At 42.5% G+C, this 27,216-nt stretch overlaps 1 protein-coding gene across 2 annotated transcripts in view; it reads left to right on the forward strand.

The window, feature by feature from the left end:
* Rapgef5 (Rap guanine nucleotide exchange factor 5) overlaps positions 1-27,216 on the forward strand; it is a 253,743-nt gene that overhangs the window by 75,154 nt on the left and 151,373 nt on the right. For both annotated transcript variants that reach the window (XM_041638782.1, XM_041638784.1), the window contains exon 7: positions 10,138-10,186. In XM_041638782.1, the coding sequence (XP_041494716.1) occupies positions 10,138-10,186 (49 nt within the window). The remainder of the gene's footprint in view (positions 1-10,137; positions 10,187-27,216) is intronic.

A 27,216-nucleotide genomic window follows, 5' to 3' on the forward strand; every position in this document is an offset into this window, starting at 1 on the left:
TGAACTGACAAATGTCTAGAATGCAGCAGGAGGCTTAAGATTCTACTGAGGCAAAAATAGGTGCTGAATCTCCCAAGAGGATTGCAATGTGTATAAGAAGCTTTATCTGTTGGATGGGTCAGAAAAGGAAAAGAATCAGGCTTAAGTTAACCATGTTAACCATCTTGCTTTCATTAAACTAATTTCAGTACAGTTGAACCAGTTTGCACTGTGTCTCCACATGGCACTGTGCCTTAGTAATTAGAGTAAGTCCATGCTTCGGTTAAGTGGAACCCTTGGTTTCTTGAAAACATCGTGGTTGGTTTCTTCAAGACAAAGATAGACAGGAAGAAACCCTTAGAAATTGTCTTCTCTTTTCACATGTTGTGCTGGCTAGTTTTATGTCAACTTGATACAAGCTAAAGACACCTGGAAAGAAGGGACATAAATTGAAAAAAAATCCTCCATAGGAACTGGCTGTAGTACATTTTCTTAATTAGTGATTAGTGGGGGAGAGTACAGTCAATGTGGTCCTGGGTTCTATAGAAAGCTATGAAAAACAAGCCAGTGAGCAGCACCCCTCCATGGCCTCTGCATCAGCTCCTGCCTTCAGGTTCCTGCCCTGCTGGAGTTTCTGTCCTGACTTCCTTTAAAGATGAACTACGATCTGGAAGTGAAAGACAAGTGAACCCTTTCTCCCCACCTTGCTTTAGATCACAGTGATCGCTAACTGGGACAGAGGTTACCAGTGTCTTCACATGTCTAATTGAGTCCTGTATCAGGGCTTCAATGTTTCACTAGAATGTAGCGTCTCCTTGTCCCTAACCCAAGCCTGGGTAGACATTCTCATCTCTTCTTTTACTTTTCTTTCTCCACTCTTCCCGTCTGCTCCCCATTGTGCCGTCTCTAAATCGGGCATTGAGAGGCTTTGGGAGTAGTTGTCAGGTCAATGTAAGCCTTTCTTTGCTGCCACAGCTAAGATCTGGTATCAGTTCGCTGTGAGCGCCGTCTACGCAGGACCACACAAGGCTTCCCTGGACACTCCTGCCCCAGTTTCCTCCCTTCTCCATAATTTCTCTTCTTTCTGAATCTGTAGAACCTAACCTTCTGCAGCATGCTTCTAGTTTCCATCACTGGAATCACCCATCTTCATAGGAGACCCATTTTCTTTCTTTTTTTTGGGGGGGGGGAACTCAATGTCCTTTATTTATGGCTAGAAACCAATTATGAGTGAGTACATCCCATGTTCATCTTTTTGGGTCTGGGTTACCTCACTCAGGATAGTGTTTTCTATTTCCATCCATTTGCATGCAAAATTCAAGATGTCATTGTTTTTTACTGCTGAGTAGTACTCTAATATGTATATATTCCATACTTTCTTCATCCATTCTTACATTGAAGGGCATCTAGGTTGTTTCCAGGTTCTGGCTATTACAAATAATGCTGCTATGAACATAGTTGAACAAATGCTTTTGTAATATGGTAGGGCATCTCTTGGGTATATTCCCAAGAGTGGTATTTCTGGGTCCAGGGGTAGGTTGATCCCGAATTTCCTAAGAAACCATCACACTGATTTCCAAAGTGGTTGCACAAGTTTGCATTCCCACCAGCAATGGATGAGTGTACCCCTTCCTCCACAACCTCTCCAGCAAAGGCTATCATTGGTGTTTTTGATTTTAGCCATTCTGACAGGTATAAGTAGAAGACCCATTTTCTAAATGACTTAACAGCCAGCCCTCTCCAGGCTCCCGAGAAACATGGAGGCAGTATTGCTTGCTGCACTTCTGAAATGCCTGCAGTCCCAGCACAGGACCTACTTCCTCTCTGCTGCTGTAGTCCACCATGTTCCCTTTGCCAGGCTTCTTGCTGTTTTCAAATGAGAGCAGTCCCATTGCCCATTAAACTCCAAGGGCACTAGTCTTTGAAGTGACTGAGCCCTCATGAATTTGAGGTTTGCTGTCCCTACAGCATCCCCATCATTCCCTTGAAATAAATGTCTTTTGTTGCTCCTTTCTGAGCCTCCTCGTACTTCCTGGAGGTGGACGAGAGCTGAGGCTTGCAGAATGGGGTTAGGAAGTTCACATAGCACCTGCAGTTAGGACTGCTGAGATGCTCAGACCACATGGCACCTACAGTTAGAACTGCTGAGATGCTCAGACCACATAGCACCTGCAGTTAGGACTGCTGAGATGCTCAGACCACATGGCACCTGCAGTGAGGACTGCTGAGATGCTCAGACCACATGGCACCTGCAGTGAGGACTGCTGAGATGCTCAGACCACATGGCACCTGCAGTGAGGACTGTGGAGATGCTCAGACCACATAGCACCTGCAGTGAGGACTGTGGAGATGCTCAGACCACAAAGCACCTGCAGTGAGGACTATGGAGATGCTCAGACCACATAGCACCTGCAGTGAGGACTGTGGAGATGCTCAGACCACATAGCACCTGCAGTGAGGACTGCGGAGATGCTCAGACCACATAGCACCTGCAGTGAGGACTGCTGAGATGCTCAGACCACATAGCACCTGCAGTGAGGACTATGGAGATGCTCAGACCACATGGGAGATCTCCTCTAATACGTGTAATATGAATATGAAACCAGGCCTAAGAATATCCCCGATCTAAGTGGAAAACATGGAAAGCTCAATAGATCCTATGCCAGTCATGGAGAAATTAGAATACCATTTTAATTTGATTTAGACTAGATTTAAGGAACAAGACTGCTGTTTTAACCATTTTCTAGAGCCCTTAATTTATTCAACGAAACTGTGAGTGAAGATTGAGCACATGGGAGGTCTGAGGCTTAGAAAAATGAGCAAAAGAGGTGGCCCAGGAGCTTGAGCCTTGGGTGCTCTTTTAGAGGACCTGCGTTTGATCCCCTCTACCTATGTGACTGTAACTCTGATGCTAGGGAATCTGACAGACTCATCTGGCTTCTAAGGATACCAGGCATGTCCATGGTGCATTGCAGCAAAATACCCATATACATAAAAAGAAGTCAATAAAAATTTGAAAATATTTTAATAATTAAAAACTATAGAGGTTAAAGTTGTAGTTCAATGGTAGAGTTATAATTAGCATGACTGAGGCTTCGGGTTTGTTCTTCTCCCTGACCCCCACCATCACCACCCAATAAGGGGGAGGAAAAGAGAGGGAGAGAGGAGGGAAATTGGGAAAGTGATCATAAAACCTCCAGGAAACAATGACTAGGGTCTTCAAACGAAGCTGCTTATTCACACCAAAGACTCCCTTGGAAATTATGTTCCTAGATTGTTTTAGTTAATTATTTATAGAAGTGTCTGAGTCTGGCTGTGGTGGCACACACCTTTAAACCCAGGACTCCAGAGGCAGAGGCAGGCAGATCTCTGACTCAGATTGTTCTACAGACTGATTTCCAGGACAGCCAGGGCTGCACAGAGAAACCTGTCTTGAAAAAAACAAAGCCAAAACAAACAAAAGAGATGTGTCTGCAGAGACCAGGTAGTTGGGTTCTACCTGATGTCTTAAACTGGGAGAGGAGAGAGTTGAGCCTAACAGTGAGGTGGACTGAAGTCTCACGCCATAGCCCACTTTACTCAGAGCATCGAGCAGCTTGTGTCTGTAGGTATTGTGAGGGCCAAGCAAGGTCAACTGAGAAAAGTTCAGGAGAGTTTGGGCTGCATACAGTCACGAGAACAACCATCTTGAAAACATTTTTGGATAACAAGAGAAAACACAGTGTTTAATCTAAAGCAAATCCAGTCCTACTTACTACACCTGGGAGGGGCACGGAAGCATGTTTCCAGAGCAAATCCATGTTCTGGAGGAACAGAGGTTACAGGACTCTTGTTTACTTGGTGTTTTCTCACAAGCTCTCAGAAGTCCCCTAAAACAGCTTCATTCAAGGGCTGAGTTCCAACAGGTATGACAGAAACCTGTAAGAGGGTTAACACACAGTATGAATTCAGCTTGTTCCGAATCATCTTCGTATGTATTACAGAATGTTTTCAAGAGCTCACCTGAACTGTTTCCATAACTTAAGCAATATGAAAATAAATTAAGCCCATGTTTACTGGAACAATGCCCTGGTGTGTAATAATACAACAGAAGTTTGCTATTTGTTATTTTCTGTATCTGTGTAGCAGCCCAAGCCTCTCCACATGGAAATGAACTGGTGATCATCTATTGGACAATTCTGGGATGCCAGTCCTTTCTTAAAATTCAGAAACATGTATGAACTGCCTGTTGGCAATAGACATGGCACCCGTTTTTACAACTTGTGCCTGGTGGTCAGAATCATGTCCCATTCCGTGAATGCATGTAGGATCAGCTGTTGAGACAGTGGTACTCGAGATGGTTTTCTCTCCCACTCTACAACTCACAAAATCTGGACTTAAGCATATATTGCTGTAAGTAAACATGCCAATAAAAATAGTGAAAGGTTATCTTTTTCAAACTAATGTAAATATAAAATATAATACATCTTTGTGGCCAATCTTGGTACATGGTGAGGTCCTGTCTCAAAAGAAAATACAAAAGAATGATTTGATCCTTAAGGTTAATTCCTTGTATGAAGTGGAATGCCATGGTCTGTCTGGATAAAGGGAAGAAAAGAACATTTATAAGGTCAAGAGACACTTAAGTGGGTGGAAATAAAGACAAGTAAATGGATTAATTTAGTGTAAGGTTGGGACTGAAGGTAGAGAGAGAGAGATGTATAAAGTGAAGGATTTGTATGTGTCCTGGTAAAGATTGTAGGGCAGGAAAGTCATATTTTAGACCCGGACTCTATGTGTAGGTTACTGGGAAGCCCAGTCATTTTAGTATATTCTAATTGGCTGGGGCTGGTCAGGGGCTGTTCAGGGCTACAATTTTCTGTTTTTTTGTGCAGACCTGTCCAAGTCCCAGGCCCAGTCCTTGAGTCACCAGGGAGGCTAGTTCAGGCATGGCCACTTCCTTGATCTCCTTGTTGGGGCATTGGAGATTTATTGTCCTTTATTTGTGGCTTTTCCTAAGAAACTGCTTGTTCAGTCTCAGAAAACTGACATTGAGGCTTGAAGACTGAACAGCCTGTTATGGCATCTGCTTGATCCTTTTATTACCCCCTAGAGTAGTGAGTGTATCATCTCAAATCCTTGAGATGGGTTTGGTCCAGGGGCTGATATTGGGATTTTAGCATCATCAGCTAAATTTCAGACAGGAATTATCATTTAGTTAAGGCGTCAATGAAACAAGAACCAACAGCAATTAGCAGAAGCAGAGGGCCAAAATTCCTATGATGGCTATCAGAGTCCTTATCTAGAAGGATCTTGGGAATGAGAATGAAGACCAGCTAGTATTTTATTTCATGTTTCTTATGACAAGAAATTCCCTTTTGATATAACATTTCAGGGAGCACAAGGATGACTTATTGACTTCTGTAATTATTTCCTTCTGATACTAGGAAATTATTCTCAAGGCCCTGGAAGGCTAGAATGTTAGGCAAGGGCAATGGTTCATTGACCAGCTGAAAAGACAGCATTTATATCTGTTGGCTTGGTTTGTATCAGCTTCAGCAAGTTTATGACTCATGGTCATTTGGAGCCGGTTGTTGTCATCAGTTGATGCTTGGATGTGCCTGTCAGCCAAGTTGAAACCTGTCAAGATGATCAAACTAGGAACAGAAATTAAAATTTCTGAACTTACTTATGTCTTATTTGAAAATAGCTTAATTAAAGAAGTATATATATTTTTTGCTCAAATTCTTAGTTTATACCAGCTTAATTTTTTTATTTGTTATTTTTATATTATGTATTTGGGTATTTTGCCTGCATGTTTGGATAGACACTATATCTATGTATTGCTTGTTGATGCTAGAAGGAGGGTATCAGATCCCCTAGAACTTGAGGTACAGATGGTTGTGCCACCACATAGAGGTTGGGAATTGAATCCTGGTCCTCTGCCACCACACTCTTAACTACTGAATCATCCCCCAGTCCTTAGCTTAAGATTTTATAGTGATTTAAAACTTAGCATATCAGAGAACTATTTTTTCCTTACATTTAATTTTAGAAATTGAGAAAAAAAAAAGACATACATATTTAAGTGACCTGTGTCTTAAAACATTTCTACCATGGTCTCAAAACTTAACTGCTTCTAGAATTCTAAGAATCTTCGCAAAATTTTTCACTGTTGGTTGTATTTAAATGAGTTCATAAAAACAGCCCTTTAGTTAGGTAAATAAATACCTTTACCCTTACTGTTCTGCCCTAGAATGGCCCTCACTGGCCTACCTTGCTTTGTAAGAGTCACTTCTTCCAGAAAGCTGGTCCTCATTTTAGCAGTTAAGCTCTCCCGGGAGACTAGCTCTTTTGTTTGCATTTAAGGCTTCCTGTTGCTTTCTAGTCTTAGCTGTGATGCACAACTTTGTGAGTGTTTATGATTCGAGGCTGAATTACTATCCAAGTACCATTGAGAAAATAGGCAGTGTTAGAGGTAAGACCAGCTGTGCTAGCGTGTTTGGAATTGGTCCTGCTCTTGTAGATGTTGGAAGCCAATGCACTTCAACATGTTTCAGACTCTAGCTTCTGATGGGTAACCAGAAGAGAAGAGAAACTGACAACTGTGTCTTCTCAGTCTCAGTCAGCTTCCATTTAGATATTCATGAGAGCAACCAACACTTCAACTGTATGTGCTTAGACTATAATAGCAGTTTTGTGTGTTGAGCAAACTGGATCTTATTTAAAGCTTTCTAAGAATCATCTGTTCAGTGTTCTGTCAGCCTGCTGATATACCCAATAAGTCTGATCGTTTGGTTGCATTATAGCATCACTTTTTATCTGGAAGACACAACAAATTTCATGCTCCTTTACTAACGAATTAAATTGGGGTAGAGCAAAATACAAGTAAAGATTGGTTGCCAGAAGAAATATTGGAATATGGAGTCTTAGAGAAAACCAGTGTGTTGTTGACGAGAGCAATGGTTTTCAGGCCTGGGCACAACATTGAGTCCCATGGGAGGAAACTTTAAGTCATTGACACTAAATGGAACAATCCATTGTCTTCTAAAGGGCTCTTTCAGCAGCTCACCAGGCATTTGGAAGACTCTTGCCTGGATGGTCCTTGCTGGTGTCCTTGGGAAGTTGTCTGAGCATTGGTCTCTGCAGGCCTTCCTGGTGCGGGACTGTGGCATCCCTTCTCTAATGCTTAGTCTTAGCAGTGTGCCATTGCTCACATTTCTTAAATTTGTACTTAACAATTTGCAAAGGAGATTACAACCTTTCACTATATAAAACTCCTTAGTTGAGTGGGGTGATGCAGACCTTTAATCCTAGCACTCAGGAGGCAGGGAGAGGTGGATCTCTTGAGTTCAGGCCAGCCTGGTCTACAGAGATTGTTTAGGGACAGTCAGGGCTACACAGAGAAAAACAATACCACCACCAAGATTCCTGCAGGCGTAGCTGGTGGGAGGGAATGCCTTCTCTTTGAATGTTCCTTTTTCTCCCTCGGGTGTCTTTTCACTCCCTACGTCTCTCAAGAGATGCCTTTGTATGTACTAAGTCACTGTCTTTTCGTGAAGAAGCCTCCCTTACGCTGGATGATGTCAGCGAAAGAACACATAGGTCTGTGCCTCAGTGGAGCATCTAGCTTAGAAGACAAGCAGCTGCCACACGAGTTAGAATAATTAATGACACAACTGCCAGGTGTGCAGGAACAAACAAGACCTGGGAAGGTGCCAGTGGGATCAGGCCTAATTGTGTCTTCCTCGAACAGCACTTTCCCCTTTGTGTTTTGTGGAAAGAAAGGGCGTTTAGTCAAAGCTCTTTCCCTCCTGACTCAGAACTGTGCAAGTCATCCTAACCCTGCCATGTGTAGGACAATTGTCCTCTCTCTGCAGAAATTCAGAGAATGTAGCGAGTACAGTAAACTCATTTGCTTTATGTGGACAGAAGTGCTAGGCTACTCCCAAATTAATGTGCAGCTCTTTCCCACTGCTCACAACTCTCTTCTTCCTACCCTTCCTCTATGGTTTTATTGCTCAGCCCACTAATTGCTTTCCCTCCAAATCCTTGGAAACTGTATAGGATACCAAACTGTTGGAATACACTGCTTTTCTTTCCTGCACTATTTTGTTTTGAACCTTATTCCAAGTTAGAGAGTAAAGGCTGAAGACCCTGTGAAAGGCACTGAGGTGTAGAGAGCTAACGCTGAGGTAGGGAAGGCTGACAGTGATTCTCCAGGAGCAAGTCTGGTGATCAAATTTCTCCATCATTCTCCACCTCTGGTGCTTTTCTGTCTCTGACTGCAGCGAGACCTTCCCTGGGAGGTCACAGATGAGGCAGCCATTGACAGGATGCCAGGGAACGTTCATAATCTACATCTTTGTTCCATTCCCACAGTTTTGTGGCATTGTGAAGGAGGAAAATCTTAAAGCAGATAACAATGCTACAGTACACAACTCAAAATATAAATGTTCAATGATTGGTATTTTATTTTGCTACTTTTTTTCTTATTTAAGCAAATACAATGTACTTCTAGATGTTTTCCTTTGGTCATTCTTCAGTTCTTACTTCCTCAGTATCCTCCTCACCTTGTTCTTTCTCCGTAAACCTTCCATTCATGACTATTTTCAGACTCCAAACTACCAAGGTTGGAGAGAAAGAGACCTCCAGCCTACTCACTATTGTGTATTGTCATGAGAGTCTCAGGCATTGAAGAATCAGCTACATCAGGACGCACTTTTGAATGACATTTGTGCACGCCATAAGGAAAGTGTGTCAATAAAAACAGCCGAGCAAGCTTCTTAGGAAGCTGATGCCTGGGCCACTGGGAAATGGTTCTGCATGGAATCTCATGGTCTAACACATTAACACTCTTGCCTTACAGTAAATGAATATAAATTAAATTAATTTGAATGGCAAATCTGGAATTTGACCTTGAGCTTCCATGTTTCCCCTTTTAAGTGTCATTACTGTAATATATTCAGGTACACACACACACACACACACACACACACACACACACACACACTCTTAAGAGGGTGTGCCTAGATTAGAAAAGGACTCACTCACTATGGTTTCTTTTTCATTGCTACCAAGCATGGCTGTGTTCAAGATTGTGTTTATATTATCTTGATAATAAGTATACTTATCCTTTTTGTCTTTGATGTTTCTCGTTGAGAATTTTTTAACATAAATTTTTATTGATTCTTTGGGAATTTCACATCATGCACTCCAACCCCACTCATTTCCCAGTCCCTCCATATCTGTCCTTCACCCTTGTAGCATCCCCCACCAAGAAAAATTTAAAAACAAACAATAAAAATAAAATATAAAAATACAAGTAAGAATATTGATTAAAAAACAATAAAAATCTCAAAAACAAACAAAGATAACAAAAAAAGCAAACAATCAAACCCAAAAAAGCACTTTGCCCCGCCGATCTTTCCACCTCTGCATCCCCTCCTCGTTCTCGGTGGCACTGGAAGCTGCTGCATGCCATGCCGTAGATCCTCCTGTCCACACAGCTTTACCTGCAAATGTTCATTGTGTGATGTTTTAAAGGGCAGATCTAAGCATTCAGACTGGCAGAGCATCAGCATTTATAAGCTAAAATTTTGGAAGATAAACATGGTGAAAGACCCTTGTGATTTTAAGTGTTGTCTATTTTGCCTGCCCTACGCCAGTGCCATTTGCTTTACCTTGTATCTTATTCACACTGGCTCCTGTCACCTGCTCAGCCTGCAGCAAAAGTTCATTGTGTCAGAGCAGAGGTCTGTTAATGCAGGGCCACCCATCTGGAATTCCTAATGTAAACAAGCATCCTCAGGGAGTATCATTCTAACAGTTGATATCCATACTGTTTCTGAGTGCAATATATAGTTGTTGTCAAAGAACTCATCATGGCATATGCATGACACAACGTGCACTTTTTGGCAAATAACCTTTTTAAAATTAAATAAATTAATAAAAAATCACTCTCTTTAAAAAAGTAAATGTGATTTCTTCCACATTTTTGTTCTGAAGTGCCGCCACAGTTTTTCTCATACTGAAAAGAGGAAAGAAGGCAATGATGGTGGCAAGCTTTGGTCTCGACAGCAGCTCCTAATATGGGTTTCTTAACTCCAAACCCAGTGCTGCCTTGGAGGCTCCATTTGCCTTATTCTAATATGATTTGTTTCCCTAATATTTTCTTAGGTGCAGAGAGAGCTAGCGACTGTTATTGCGATGAAAGCAAGAAAGTCCGGTGAGTAATCCTTGGTGGGCTAGAGGGTGACTGTAACCCTGGGGCTAGTGTGCGCTGGGGGCACTTCAGGATGCCCGCCACAGAACACAGAAAAACCTTATCGTGAAGATTTATATTCCAGTCTAAATAGCTAGCATAGGTAGGTGCTCTGGAAAACACTTCAAAGTAAAATTTTACTCCTTTTTCCCTAATTTATTTCCAATTCTGAGGAAAAATGAAAAATCTTTATGGTCTACTGGAACCAGGAAAGACATCAGAGTCCATTGTGAAAGCAATTAAATTACTTTCCGTTCTGTAATATGATGGCACGTAGCACCAAATACTATAATGCTGTAGTGCTTTGGAGACAGGGTCTGACTGTATAGTCCTGGGTACCCTGGCATTCTCTCTGTAGACCAGGCTGATCTCAAACTGCCTGCTTCTTGGCGTACTTAAGACAACATTTTTTTTTTAAATTTTAGAATGACTTGTCTAAAAATAATTTATTCAATGATATTTCATAGCAAACATTTTTCACAGGACTGGTTATATAGATATGTCCTCATATTTGTAAGCTGTAATCTGAAGAAATAATATGCAGAAAGCAAAAGGAGGCTTCCAAATATATGCTGGGGAACAAAGCATTTTCTGCTAAAATTCAGTATAAAATAGAGGCTTAGTGAAATGGGAAACGCTTGCTTAGTGTCTTAGTGTCTATTGCTATGAAGAGACAGCATGACCACGGCATCTCTTACAGTTTCAGAGGTTTAGTTTACTACTATCATGGTGGGGAGCATGAGAGCTGGGAGTACGGTGGCATGCAGGCAGACATGGTGCTGGAGAATTCTACATTCGGATCCAAAGGCAACAGGGACACACTTCCTCCAACAGGGCCACTTCTGCTCCAAATAGGCCACAACTCCCTGTAGTGCCACTTCCTTTGGGGTCGTTTTCTTTCAAACCACACTTAGAGAGGGGAAATGTTCAGATGGTGGAGGAACTCAGCAAAGGCATGATCTGGTTGTGGTGACTAGAAGATGAGTTTTCATCCAGAAAGATGATAACAGTGAAAGTGTAGATAAATTTGAAGAATAACCAGAGAGAAAATGGGTTTGCATAAAATGAACATTCATGTGTTTCTTTCTGTAAGGCACCCTTAAAAGTGTCTTACTTTTCAGTTACTGTTTGAATCAAATACATTTTAGTATGGGTACATTTATTATATCCATGTAGCTTTGGTGACCTTGTTGATTAAAAAAAGACACAGAGACCAGATGCTATGAAGGTGTTAGAGGCTGCAGAGAGAGTCATGAGGGGGTATGAGCAGAGCTCACTGGCAAACATCATTAGACAGTGGATATTTGCAGAGGAAGAAGCCAAGCTAGAGAGAGGACACAGCTGAATGACTTTGAGAGAGTCAGAAGTAAAGTGACTGCATTGATCTTGGTCTTGTTGGCAGTAAAGAAGCCAAACTTGAAGTCTGTGTGATTGTGTAGCTGCTGCACCTTTGAGTGTGGAATCTGGCCTTTTAAAGTTTCAGTGTAAATTTGAGAAGACAAGCAGAGTGGCCATTGCCAGAGAAAGAGCAAAAAGGTACAGAAAAGCCTGAGCATGCGGGCTGGCATATGCCTGCTGTGTTCTAGAGATGCAAGGGGGGCTGCAGGTGCGTGAGCAAGGTAGAGGTATGGATCGTGAAGCAGAACCTGGACAGGCACTTACACAAGACTTGTGGGAAGTTAGGTTTGTTGCACCTCAACATCGTAGGAGGTTAGACTGCCTCCCTTCCTAGCTCTTTGGAGGCTGGAATCTGAACACAACTTTACAGCTTTTTAGGTTCAGAAGAGATCCCTCACAGACACAAGAATGGGGACATAAGTTCACAGTTTTCCAGGAAGTGTGTTTTTTTTTTTATTGTTTGTTCGTTTGTACAGACACGATCTTACTATATAGCCTAGAATTCTCTATGTAGACCAAATGCTCTCAGACTCACAGAGATCTACTTGCCTCTGCCTCCTAAATCCAGGATTAAAGCCATACCATCTGGCTAGGAGAGCATTTTCGGAGTATTCTATCATCAGCAGTTCCTTGTCCCTGTCACCTCAGGCTGGAGATTTATCCATAGGATGTCACAGGGATTAAGAGAGAAGGGTGTGCATTGATTGCTCTCTCTTTCTCCTTTTTGGAAGGAGTCCCATGTGGCCTAAGCTGGCCTTGAAATCACTATGATGACCAAACCTAGGCTTTGTGTATGTTAGGCAAGCTCTCTACCAGTTGAACTACATCTACAGACCTTGTATTACTTTCTTTAAGGGTAAGAAAGTAGAGACTGTCTGCTGGGGAGATGGTTTAGTTGGTAAAGTGCTTACCTTGCAAACACGGAGCTGAGTTCAGATCTCCAATAACCACTTAAAAGCTGGACTTGTTAGCTTGTGCCTCTAATCTCAGCATGGGGAGGCAGAGGTACACAGATGATTGCTCATCGGGCTGCTGTTCTGGCAGAGTCATGGAGCTCCACATTCAGCAAGAGACTCTGTTTCAGTAAATGAGGAGGGGGACAATTGAAGAGGTCATCAGACTTTAACCTGTAGCCTATACACATGTATGTACATTCCCATATGGACATGTTCATGTCACACATATACAAACACACATACACGCACAGAAAAAGAAAAGGTAAAAGTAGTCCTTAAATTCTTATCATGGGATTATAAAGTAAAATATTCAGTGAAATATATACAATGGTATATATTACTTTTCTTTTTCATAATAAAAATAGTTTTATCTTGCTATTAGAACATGCTCATTGAAAGAAATTTTATTATGCATTCATGTTTGAAGAAGAAATTGAAAATTGTAAACCAAGCCTGTGTCTTCATTTCCTGGCCACCCAGACCCGAATAATCACACAGAAACTGTATTAATTACAACACTGTTTGGCCAATGTCTCAGGCTTATTATTAAAGCTCTTACATCTTAAATTAATCCATTTCTATTAATCTGGCTTACTGGTACAGAATGTTACCCCTTCAGCAGCTACATGGTATCTCTTTGATCCCACCTACTCCCTCTATCTTTCTCTGTTTGCATTTCCCTCCTGACTTTACTCTGCTAAGCCATTGGCCGAAACAGCTTTATTCATCAGCTACTAAAAGCAACACATATACATAGGATATCCCACATCAAAAAAATCTCCTCTCCTCTCACCAACATCAGTATTAATCTTTTTTGTATATATTTCTAGATGTTGTTCTACTAACATGTAAATATTGCTACATATTAATAAGATGTTGAGATAATTATAGATTCATACATTTCTAGTAAACTGTGGGCTTATCCCAAGCACTTTTTAAAAGTATTTTTATTTATATTTGAGAATTTCTACATGTATGTGTGTGTTTTGATCAGATCCAGTCCTCACGCCCAGCTCATTCCAGATCCTCCACCCCCAACTTGTGCTCTGCTGTCTGAATTAGCAAAGTTTAGCCGTTTGCCAACTAAAAACTAGCTCAGCTACCTTCAAGTTGAGAAGTTGTAACTGACGCTGCTGGAACATTTCTGCAGGTTTTGTGTTTAAGTTTTCACTCATTTTAATTGCACACTAAAAGGTTTGTTTGCTAGGTCTTATATCAGATCATGTTTAATGCCACATGGCCTTCTGAAGTTCCTGCATCCACAGTGAGAGTTTCCATTGCCTCGGTCTTCAACTAGCTTGATGCTGCTTTAGATTTGGACCCTTCTAATGCAGTGCATTTTCTCTGCCTTTTCTTTGCTCTTCCTCCTTTGTTGTCGTTTGTAATTCTCTAATGCTTGTCAATGGCAAGCATCTTTTCCTGAGCTTGTTGCCAGGTATATAACTTCTTCATTGTGATCATCAATCAGCTTTTCACCTGTTTTCTAATTGGCTTGTTCCTTTCCTTACTGTTGAACTTGAAGAAAGAGTCACAATCAACTATGCCATGTGCAAATATTTTCTCCCATTCTATGGCTTGATTTTTCAATTTCTTGATGGTTCTTTGTATTTAAATACACTTTGCCAATTATTTCTCTTGTGAGTCATCCATCTATGCTGTATCTAAAAATGACTGCCAAGCCAAAGCCATTTAGATTTTCTCAGGGTGCCAGCTGGCGGTTCTATAGTTTTGTGTTTTTTCTTTGGGGTTGTGGTCCATTTTGAGTTCTTTTTTATGATGGGCATAAAATAAGGTCTAGATTTCACTTTTCAGTTGACTATCCTGTTGTCTTAGCAGGATTGTTTGTTAAGAAAGCTTCCTGCATTAACTCTCCTTTGTCTAAGATTTTTTGCCTGTATTTATGTTGGTCTGTTTTGGGTTCCATTATGCTCCACTGACCTGGGAGTCTGTTCTTTCATTCATTAAGTACCGCACTGTTTTGAGTATGGTAGCTCTGTAGTAAATCTTGAGATTGAAAGTATCAGTCTTCCAACTTTGTTCTTTTTCTTCAATACTGTGTTGCCTCTTCTTGGCTCACCCGTTCTCCATGCAAAATTCCACATTATCTGGTCAGCTTTCATGTTGTATATCTCTTCTGTCTGACATTTTTTTTATATGAGGGTTCTATGCCTCCCCCAACTGTGAAGTGAAATGAATGCTCCGTGGTGACTGTTTTGTCTCTGCTGATCCAATTGTGTCGCTCTTTATGCCATTAGTCATGGCTCAGTGATATGAAAAGAGGTTAATGGCCATGAGAATTGAGCAGTACTGCTTCTGCTTTTCCCTGGCTTTATTTAAATATGCTTTCTGATTAGAAAACTAATATGAATAAAGAAGATTGTTCCAGAGTAAAAAGGAAGATAATTCAGTTATTGGCCCCAACCACAACAGATTTGGGAAGCAATCAGGGATAAAAATAAGCAACAAGTTGTATGTTGTTATAGCCAGGAATGCTGTTGTCTGACGTGATGCTGAGAGCGGATGGACAGCAGCAGCAGTGCAGCAGAGAGCTGCAACCTCGCTGTGTTACCACTCGTTACCGACTGCTGTATGCAGATCAGTAAGGCGTGAGAGGAGTGTGAGAGCAAATCCTTGCCTATATTTCGTAAGTATAACATATTAGTGAATGCACATCTGACAAAGGCAAAGTTATTATTGTGGAGGTAAGAGTTGTTATATAGTAATAGCTGCAGATACTTTCTCTGTGAGATTCTTGGTTTTTAGTTGTTGTTTTTTAAAGTTATATTGCATTTTTATTGTTAAAGGAAAAAGAGAAGAAGGTGGCATATATCTAATACAAAAACAGTATGAGAAAGGAAGTTGGCACATCTGGGGCTGGACAGCAAGAGCTGACTACCCTAGTAGTAAGACTACTAATTAGGACTTAGGTGCCATGGTAGATTTATGTCCAGCATGAGTAGGAGAAAGGGCTTCAGGTGCGCCTCACCATGCAAACATAAATAAAAGTAACTGCCAATCAATATAGGTTCCATAAATGATTCATGCTATAGTTAGTAAAAAAAAACACCTATTTTTTTTTGTCAGTTTTGAAGAGGCTATTAGGATCTACCTTTAAGCAGGTTTCTCCTTTAACAGCTTACTGTAGTGGGTGTTAAGATACTGTAAGCTTTGTAAGGTTTACAAAATTAACAGATTTTCTTGCACTTCTTTCTCCTCATTAGATGACTTGTTCTAGTGCTAACAGTAGTTGGTTAGTGGTTTAATGAAATTATTTCTTCCATTTTCTTTCTTTTTTAAAAATTTTTATTTATTTATTATGTATACAATATTCTGTCTTGTGTGTTTGCCTGCAGGCCAGAAGAGGGTACCAGATCTCATTACAGATGGTTGTGAGCCACCATGTGGTTGCTGGGAATTGAACTCAGGACCTTTGGAAGAGCAGACAATGCTCTTACCCACTGAGCCATCTCTCCAGCCCTTTCTTTCATTATCTTGGGACTCCATGGCTGAGGCCAGTTGGTTCTCTTCCTTAGAAATGTGCATTTGGTTGGCTTCTATTTATGAAGAAACAAAAAGGCTACATTAGTAAACCTCTTTGGCAGAGTTTAGCTGTCACTCTGCCTGCTTAGCCCACAGGCAGACTGCAGTCAGAGTTCTGTGCACCCACTGCATGCCATCTGTGCTCTCAGATCACTGTGCACCCACTGCAGGCCGTCTGTGTTCTCAGATCACTGTGCACCCACTGCAGGCCGTCTGTGCAGTCAGCACTGTGCACCCACTGCAGGCCGCCTGTGCAGTCAGCACTGTGCACCCACTGCATGCCATCTGTGCTCTCAGATCACTGTGCACCCACTGCAGGCCACCTGTGCAGTCAGCACTGTGCACCCACTGCAGGCCGCCTGTGCAGTCAGCACTGTGCACCCACTGCAGGCCGTCTGTGCAGTCAGCACTGTGCACCCACTGCAGGCCGCCTGTGCAGTCAGCACTGTGCACCCACTGCAGGCCGTCTGTGCAGTCAGATCACTGTGCACCCACTGCAGGCCGCCTGTGCAGTCAGCACTGTGCACCCACTGCAGGCCTGTGCAGTCAGATCACTGTGCACCCACTGCAGGCCGCCTGTGAAGTCAGCACTGTGCACCCACTGCAGGCCTGTGCAGTCAGCACTGTGCACCCACTGCAGGCCTGTGCAGTCAGCACTGTGCACCCACTGCATGCCATCTGTGCTCTCAGATCACTGTGCACCCACTGCAGGCCACCTGTGCAGTCAGCACTGTGCACCCACTGCAGGCCGTCTGTGCAGTCAGCACTGTGCACCCACTGCAGGCCGTCTGTGCAGTCAGATCACTGTGCACCCACTGCAGGCCGCCTGTGCAGTCAGCACTGTGCACCCACTGCATGCCATCTGTGCTCTCAGATCACTGTGCACCCACTGCAGGCCGCCTGTGCAGTCAGCACTGTGCACCCACTGCAGGCTGTCTGTGCAGTCAGCACTGTGCACCCACTGCAGGCCGTCTGTGCAGTCAGCACTGTGCACCCACTGCAGGCCGCCTGTGCAGTCAGCACTGTGCACCCACTGCAGGCCTGTGCAGTCAGATCACTGTGTACCCACTGCATGCCATCTGTGCTCTCAGATCACTGTGCACCCACTGCAGGCCGCCTGTGCAGTCAGCACTGTGCACCCACTGCAGGCCGCCTGTGCAGTCAGCACTGTGCACCCACTGCAGGCCGTCTGTGCAGTCAGCACTGTTCACCTACTGCAGGCCGCCTGTGCAGTCAGCACTGTGCACCCACTGCAGGCTTGCTGGGAAGTCAGCACTGTGCACCCACTGCAGGCTTGCTGGGCAGTCAGCACTGTGCACCCACTGCAGGCCGCCTGTGCAGTCAGCACTGTGCACCCACTGCAGGCCGTCTGTGTAGTCAGCACTGTGCACCCACTGCAGGCCGCCTGTGCAGTCAGCACTGTGCACCCACTGCAGGCCGTCTGTGCAGTCAGCACTGTGCACCTACTGCAGGCCGCCTGTGCAGTCAGCACTGTGCACCCACTGCAGGCCGCCTGTGCAGTCAGCACTGTGCACCCACTGCAAGCTTGCTGGGCAGTCAGCATTGTGCACCCACTGCAGGCCTGTGCAGTCAGCACTGTGCACCCACTGCAGGCTTGCTGGGCAGTCAGCACTGTGTACCCAGGCAGCCCTGCTGTTACTATCTGGATCTCAGGACTCAGAGTCAGGGTCAGGCTTGAAGGAAGTCCCATAGGTAGTCTGCAGGTGACATGCAGCCTGGAGATTTGGCACATCAGTTAAACTCCACTCTGGGCTGGAAAGTTTCAGCATTGTGAGACTAAAGCTGCAGTTTGTGGAAAGATTCCAGCTAACCACTTTTATTCCTGGGACTGGAAAAGAATGAAGTGGATGTTAATAAGCTGCACCATTTGTGTACAGTCAAAGTGAGGACGTATGTTTTACTAGTTCTTTGAGTCAAGTAAATAAAATGGCTTAGCTCATTTTTTTTTGTTGTTGTTTTTTAGTTTTAGCTTTTAGAAAACATTATTTTTAAATGGGTCAGAAACAGGAGAAGGAAGTCAATGTTTTACATTTGCTAAATTGTTTCTTCTAGCCTTATTTTTTAAAAAAAAAAATCATCTCTGAACCCCGTATATAAAGAATGTCTTCTGCCATCTTAGAGTCCTGTATTCCAGATTAAATGGGTACTTCTGATTCACAAGGGTTTTGGCAATCTGGTTGCTGTTATTTACCCTGAGGTTGACCTGATGAGCCCATTGGGCAGTGTGATCGGTTTTAATCACACGGACAGTCTGTGTAAAGGTTCAGTGTTGCAGGCCTACTGTTAGCTGCAATCACTGGTCACTAGTAAGGCATTTTAGGAAAATGTAATCAGTTTTTCTTCCCCCTCACATGTATGTGTCATGGGAAAGCCCCCTGCTGGCGCGATGCTTTTGTCAGGACTTGAGGCTCACACAGAAGAGAGCTCAGAGTGTGCTGGAGGACCGCAGAGCAAGGACAGCAGATTTGTACTGCTTTGTTGATGATATGCTTCTTCACACAGCACTGTATTTGATTTAATTTCTATTTAAACATGGAGTTCATATTTAGAAGACTGTGTGACAAAATGGATTTTAGAGTAGATTTTAATAATTTGAGGACCAGCACAAAAGCTTTATCAACAAGAAATTTCATATAACTTCCTGTATCTTTCTGATATGTTGTGGCAGTGTTTTGCTGGAAAATGATCTTAAGACAAAACTGTATCCTAATTTTCTCTTGAACAGCTGTTTCCCCACCAAGTGATCTAGTGAAGAATGAATGAATTCTTGAGTAGCTCTGTAAGCGGTAAGAGATCAAAGACAGGACTCAATGCTGTCGCTCTTAACTGTCATTTCCCTCATCATCTAGAGCCCTCGACTCGGGCACAACCCTCCACTCCATTGCCCTTCTTTTTCCTTCCCCTGCTCTTCTAAATGTTGTGCTTGCCAGAGCCCATCAGTCTGACCTGTGGGTGGACTGGCCTTTTCTAATTGCCTTGTAATACCTCTGAACCACTAAACATGTTTTGTTTTGTTTTGTCTTGAGGAGGTAGTCTTTGTCAACCAAGAGAGTCTTCTGTGGTATGCATTTGGTCCTAACACAGTTGATAGAACATTCTTAACATTCTTGTCTTCCTTATTGGTGATGACCAAGGATGCCCCCTAGAAGAATTTTACATAACACCATGTTGATTTTGGACACTTGTACACTTTCCTTCTTCGCTGCCTGATTCCTTCTGCTGACATTTCCAGAGACCATTCTTCTGCCGCTGATGGGCTCAAAGTATATTCATTCTCATCTTCACCAGGGTCTGGGAAAGGGAACAGTTCAGTGGTTAGAAGGTTGTCTTTCCTTTTCTTAGTGTCATGAATTCACACGAAGAGGCTTGAAGCAGTGATTCTCGAAGCAGTGATTCTCAAGTTGAAGGATACTGGCAGGTGTAAGGCTCCTAAATCAAGAGAACGATAGCACCAATGAAGGAACTGGAAATTCATGCAGCTGACACTTTGTACATTTCTTTAAGCCTCCCACTGGGATACAAAGAAAATTGCTTTTAAAAAAAAATCCCATGACACTGTCTTCTGTAATTAGAGCTATTAAGTCGAAATGATAAATAACTATCCAATGGCATACTATAAAAGAAAATAGTTCTCTGCACTGATCTCTTTAAAATAGCAAAACTAGAAGGTATTGAGTATCGGAAGTTGGACTTCTTTAATCCTGAGGATTGTTAAGAATTAAGTAAATGACAAAGAAAAACAAGATGCTTTTCTTTACATCTTTCAGTGTGTCATTTCCACTAAACATTTCCAGTGCCCAACAGACTCAGGTAATTAAATTGTTTGGAATGGCAGCTCCTTCCTCTTGTAGAGAATTGGATGGTGGAAGAGAGATGGACACTGGGGGCTTGTATCCCCAGGACATGGAGACGTGTGGAGACCTTCTGCTTTGTGTTCAGGACAGTGTTACGTGTGTACCTGTTTTATACACATGGATCGGTTGTGTCCAGGACAGTGTTGTGACTGCTCATGTTTTATACACATGGGTCAAACCTGAGAAACAGTTTCTTGGGGTAAGAACAGAGAGGTGGATACAAAGCTGGGGAGAGGCAGTCAAGGGAGAATCAAGTTTTCTAGTTAAAACCTGAGACGTGATTCCTAGCATTGCAGCTCCTGGGAGCGTGTTTTGTGTAATGCACCTAGCATTGCAGCTCCTGGGAGCATGTTTTGTGTAGTGCACCAGGAAGAGTATAATGAGAGTGCCCTGTGCATAAATCCATTATTAGTTCTGCACCCGGGGTCAAACAAAAGTTAATGATAGTTTGCACACCAGAGAGCTAAAACTCTTTTTATTTCTTTCACATAATGACAAAAGGGGAGAGTAATTTTATAATTAAATTGATTTAAATTTCAAAGCATAAACACACAAGTCTCTTGGTACTTTCTTTGTTGTTGTTGCTAGTGAAACTTCCTGGCAAATCTCAACTTTTATAAAAAAAAAAAAAAATCAAGTCCCAGCCCTTTCTAGTTCCCTAGTGTGACAGCTTTTTGATTTTAGTTGAATAACCCTGTTCTCCCCCTGCTGGGTTAGGGTTACCAAATCAGAAGCCAACAGTGCAATCAGGGCCGCTTTGTTTAATGATTTAGTTTTGCATTTGTTGAGCTAATTAGCTGATTGAAACAACTAATGGGTGTCTTTAATACACTGTTGGCTGGGCAGCTTCTCCTCTGCAGCCTGCCAGCTTCTTTGTTCTTGGTCCTCTGGGGAATGGGAGCTACTTCCCCAGCAACACTTGATATATAGCACCCAGCCCTGGTAGGCGTGGCCCCAGAGGCCATTATGCTAATGACCAGGTGGCCCAAAGAGGAAGTCCATCCATTTACAACCCCGTATCTGACTAAGTCTGGACCTTTGGATCAGGGACCAGGGTGGGGACAGAGATTTTCTGTAATCCACTGCTAGCGGATTACACTCTAGTGCTGTGACAGAACTCCGTATGCCCCTCAGGTGTCGAGTAAAAGCAATCTGCAGAGGGTTTAAAATATTAACGTGAAAATCTTTAAGGAATGATTAGAAGAAAATGATCACATAATTAAAAGAAAAGCTATATTGCAGCTAACATCTCTCTCAGGCACTAAAATATTCCTTAAGAAGAATTCCTGCCATGCACAGTTTTTCTAAAGTCATGAAATTCTGTAGTCTAGTGAAACATATCACCTACCAAAGTTTTGTAGTTTGGGAGCATTGTCAGGAAAGGTGACTGCCACAGCGACTGTGTTATCTTCTCACGTTGTCCAGCATCCTTTTTAATACAAGGAAGAGGAGAGCTTGGCCTCAGACTACAGTGCCATGTTAGCCACCCGCAAATTGTCGTCTCCTAGTCAAGCGTGTGGTTGACTACCTACGAATATGGGAATATTAATGCAAATAATACGATATCTTTCCCCTGCTTTTTTTCCCATTTCACTGACATCTTTTATCATTGAAAATCTGAAGCCCCGCCCCTCCCCTTACACCCCCAGGGCACATTTTCTGCTGTAATTTGTATTGACAAGTAAGAGGCATCATGGGAAATCTTTGTCTTGGCCATATGACCCAGCAATTGTCCATCATTCATCACATTAAAAGTCTAATTGTGTAAGTAGCCATGAAGATGGGGCTGAGATGACACAAACAGTGTGTGACAGAGTGAGCATTGCTCGCTGGCTCAGCCCTAACCTGACATGCTCCTGATAAACCTGCTCCATGCATTTGTGTGAGCAATGAACATTGGAGGGTTTTTTAAATTCAGTCCCTTTAGTTTAAAACACATTCAATGATACAAGTAAAATTAATTTCATAAAGCAAAATATAAAATAGTGTTATATGACCTATATCTTAGAAAATCAGCTTTTTTGTTCACATACTTCTTTAGAATATTTATACCTAAGTATAAAGCTAACAAGTCTACTCATACAAATGGCCTATTCCAGTTCCCCGAGCCTAAGGAGACTCACAATTGTATTTCCATCACAGGATTTGTTATAAAATTATATTGTAAAGGGTTTGTTTTTTTTTAAGACTGTACAAAACATTCCCCTGCCACCGTTTGGGGTGCATCGCGGGCTCTCTGTGACTGCTGTGGCTCTTGGGCACTGCTTGCCAACAGTTGCACCTCACAGGGGAGCTGCAGGTCACTCAGAGCAGCCCCTTCTCCCTAAGCAGATCACCGGGTGTCAGCCGGCTCTGGGAACACTGCTCTGGCAGTGTGTGGGAGGAGGCTGGTGAGAAGTTCCCCCTGCGGTCTCCAAGATGCGCACATTCATTTGTAGCTTTTGACAGTGGTTTTTGTACGGATGTGGAAACAGATGGAAACTCGGTAAGATAAATCTCTGCCTTTTTCTGAGCAGATGCTTCCAACTTCCTCCTCGACTGAAACTTTCTGAGGCGCGGCTCTGAGTCGTCTTCCTCACTCAGCTGTGCTGGCACCGGCCCTGCTGCAGGGCTAGCATTTAAATGTAGGGAAGGCCCTGGAATGGGGATTATAACCAGCCTGTGTTTAGTCCTAGGTGATTCCAGTTCCAGACCTTGATAAATACATGTGAAGCTTGAGCTGGAGTTTAATGATGAGCATTTGCTGTTGGTCGTAGGGATCAAAAATATTGTTTAAACTGTGACTACTAATTAGTTTATTGGAGAATTTCCTGGCTTCTCGGTGTTTCTCTAGCTTAACAGAAATTTCCTGTGGGAATGACAACAGAACTGTCATTCTTTCATGGTTCCAGCAATGAAAGTTTTATAAATGAGAATTGTCTCCAGCCTGTGCCTGGGGCAGCACGGAGTAAAAACATATTGTGACCAAAGTTTCTAAGTGGAACTGGTCAGGAAAGCTTTTATGGAGCTGATTTTTATTGGCATAGGTGGAAGTGGTTGTTAATACTTAAGAATCTTATATTTAAATACAATTTTTATATTATTCTCTCCCTCCATCACTTCCCTCAATTTCTCCTATATTCTTCCCACTCCTCAGATTCATAGCTTCTTATTCATTAACCATAATTTTATGTATATATATACACATATGTGTATGTATATGTGTTTTTATGTATATAAGTTTATAAACACAACCTGCTCAGATCATTTGGTGATGCTGAGACTAACCCCTTGGGATTGGCTAGCTTATCACAGTGCTTGTCATTAGAAAATTCTTCATTCTTTTTCTCTCGGCAACCATGAATTTCCTAAAGATCTTTGGGGGTGAATTTTTATTATTCCAGAGTCCTTTTTAGGCTTGTTTGGGAAACCATATTGTTGAGAGAAGACACTCTCCTGCAGCGGACATCCCATCCTCACCCCCTTTTCCACAGTGTCGCCTGAGCTTCAGTGTAGGGTCACCTTGTGAATGTCATTGGGTCTGGGCACCCTACAGTCAGCTGTCCTCTGCGTTTGGAACAGTTGTGTTTGTCTGGAGCATAAAAAGCTTTGGTAAGAGTGAAAACTCTGTTTATCTGTGGGTATAAGGTAAGAGTGAGTATTTAGAATACAGTTAGAGATTATGCTGGTTTAGTGAAATGGCAATAGTAAGGTCTCTCCACAGGTCGTGGTCTCAGTTTACAGAACCAGGATTACATTTCCTCATGTTGAGTGTGCCTTAAGCCTAACTAGACAGCTGTTGGTTACCTCGGGGTATAAGTGCCACTATTGCCTCCTTCCCTGATCTCCTGCCTTTCTGGTCATTGTTGCTGTTGTCCAAATCTCTAGATGTGAGAACTTGAAGGATACCCTGCTAAGCAAAATAATATAGACACAGGAAGACAGATTCTGTGTGGTCTCATGCATATGCCCAGTAAAAACGTCAATCTGAAAGAAGTAGAAGGCACAGCAGTGGTTCCCAGAGACCTGGAGAATGGGGGGGTGAAGAGCTTCAGAATATGGTAACTAAATGAATGACACAGAGTTTCAGGGTTGTTGACTGGTTTTGCTCTGAGCATTTATGGCTCTTTGTTTTTGCTCTTTGAGAGTCCTGCCACCCAGCTACCAAACGTTAGGTAGGAGACCAGAGATATGAAAGAAACTCAGAGACGCGGAATCGTGGCAGGAAGGCAACTCAGTGGGTTCTGAGTTCACCCATGTTTAATTTTCATACACTTTTATACCCCAATCCAAAAGGGGGGAAGACAAAAGAATACTTTAACATGATACAAAAGACAGCCGGAACAGTTACTTGCTGCAATACTTTAGACATCAAGCCATTATTTTCTGAGTGAAGTATTTTATATGCAGTGGACACACCCTAGACCAAGTTTTCTGTAAGCAGCCACTCCCTATGTCAAACTTGTAGACAGAGACTGTGATTATTTTGGGTCTGGGCGGCCAGTAACAGGTGATCTGTGAGCAAATGCTGCTGGAGTCTCCCACCTCATAGAAGCCCAGAGTGCCCTAGCACGTTTCCCAGGTTTGTGCGCTGTGCTTATTCGTGCATGTTTATTAGGCCTGCTGTGGCCCTGTATGTACTAAACATGCACAGACACTTTCCCCTTATTCTCTAAAAATAGCTCAGTAACTGTGTACATCACCTTCTCACTGTGTTGGTTATTACAGCAGGCCGTAGAAGCATGTGAGAGGATCTGTACAGGTCATACACAAGGAGATCACCATTTTATAAAAGGGCCTTGAATATCTTCAGATTTCAGGACAAATCCCCTGAAACTAGTGTTCCCAGATATAACAGTGACCATGTGTAATGTTATGAAATTATTACTTATACATGTATACACATGTGTCAAAATATCACATTTTATCCTAAAAATTTATAGTCATTCTCTTAGGTTAATTCAATTTTAATTTGAACTGATAACCAATGCTAGATCAAAACTTCTTCTTCAAATATGTCAACCTTAAGAGATTCCATTTTCTCTTATGAGCCATTACGGTTCTTATATTAACTCTATACGAGGGTAATGTAAGCTCTCAGTTATCCACAGCACTGAAACCCAAAGTTCTGGAGAACTGCTTCATGGCCCTCACAGCCAGCAGCCCTGTGGTGCACGACGTGCTGGCCCTGCTGACCACATTCCTTTTGGGGCTTTGGCAAGCAGGCTGCTTGGGATGCAACCCTTTCCTGGAGCTGGTAAAGTCCCCTCCTAGATTATTCAGCACCTGGCATGCAGGACTTGAAGGATGCGGATGTGAGAGCCATGTCAGTTCCTGCTCCCAGAGTGAAGAGCAGGGGCTGCTTTAGCTTGCCAGGATACTGGGCCTTCCTGGCTACCCTGCCCAAGACTTACTTTGTTGAGCTCAACCTGTACTGGCCCCTGTCCCTGAGACATGTAGAAACTTCTGGATGTTCCTACCTTGAGAAAGAAAAAACTTCAGAAAATTAAAGTCTACATCCCCACTGTCCATAATTTAGAACTGTCATTTTGAGATATTCTAATCTGGCCAGAGGCTGAATCTGAGGCAATCTCTCCAGCATGTGAAGCTGATGTTCCTGTGATTGGTATCTGCTGAGTCATCTTCCTGGCCTCACATCAGGGCAGAAGGGGTGTCCACTTACAGCTCTTGTCGCCCATCTTTTTTCATGCTCCTCCCCACTGCCCACGAAGCGATATGCAGCAGCCCTGAACTTTTCCAGCTTGCTGTTTTGTGACTTCCTTCCTCCTGGAGACATTAGTGATTTTGCCTTTCCATGGTCTAGCTTTGACTTCATTCCAGAGGTGGGTGGATCTGACTAGGAAAAAAGATCCCATTCACAGATGAAAATGCCAAAGAGAGTAGCACATTGGCTCCTTACAAGTCACTTTTGAGCCGCCTTTCACAATCTGTTCTTCCGTTGTGCAGCTGCCCTCCTTCCTGCTTCTTGCAGTGGTGGCATCGATGCTTGGTGAGTTGGTGCAGCTTAATAACGATCATCCAGAAGTACTATGGAGCCGTTCCTGCTTTCCCCAGATGGAGAGCTAATGACCTCTCCTTTCTGTGCTAGCAGGAGAGATATGGGCGGAGGATGAGGAAAAATTTCACATCCTTTTTGGACTATTCTTAAGCTGTCCTTTGCCCTTGTTTGTTTTATGTACCAATTGGTCCATATGGTATCATTTCTTATGATTACAAGCACAAGGTCCTCCAGGGAATTATGGGAATTCCCTGCAAGTTTTAAAATTCCAATGTGACATTAGTGAAAAGATTTAGCAATATAATTATTAACAGTTCAAAAATAAAACATAGTAGGGATGGCAGAAGATTTTAATATTGTAATCTGAAAATACTGGATTTCTACTCTCAGAAAAGAAAAGGAAAAATCGTGGAGTAAAAGGATTATACAATGAAGGTTGTAAAATCTTAAAATAGAAACTGAAAAAAGCTCTAGGAGATAAAAGGCCTCCAGCGTCAGGGATAGACAATTAATATTGTGAAAATGGCTGTATTACCAAAGTGGTAGTTGCATATGCAATGCCATCCTAAGAAATTCCAACAATATTCTTCATATAAGTTTAAAAAAATAAGTTTAAAATTCTTATGAAAGCAGAAATAACCAGTTATAGTCAAGCAGTGGTAATGAACAAAGTTACAAAAATATGCACTGGAAAAAAGCTAGCAACAAATAGTGCTGGTCAGCTGGACTTCCACATCTAGGAAAATAAAACTAGTTCTGCTTTCACCCTGAGCAAAAATCGATCAAAATGAATCAAAGGCCTTAGTATAAGACCTGAAGCTTGCAAATTAGTAGAGGAAAACGCTCGAAGATGAAGGGAAAAGGGAGTTTCCAAAAAGAATTCCAATAGCACAGAAAATGCTAAGAATCGTTCACAGATGAGATTACATGAAATTAAGGAAAACACTGCAAAATATTGCAAAGGAAGCAATTACCAGAGCGAAGAGAGAGCCTACAAGAATGGGAAATGGTCTTTGCCAGTTAGTCATCTGATAGGAGAGTAATACCTAGAATATTATAAAGAACAAAGAATATCAATCACCAACAGAAGAAATACCTAATAAATAAACTGGCAAATGAACTGAGCAGACAGTTCTCAAAAGATATATAAATAGTCAGTAAATACAGGAAAAGTACTCAACACCTTTCACGCTAGGGGAATGCAATCCGCCATCAAAAATAATATCT

Source organism: Microtus oregoni, unplaced genomic scaffold (assembly GCF_018167655.1).
Source record: "Microtus oregoni isolate MIOR12 unplaced genomic scaffold, Mior012 000056F_ref0000123, whole genome shotgun sequence".
Taxonomy (NCBI): Eukaryota; Metazoa; Chordata; class Mammalia; order Rodentia; family Cricetidae; genus Microtus; species Microtus oregoni.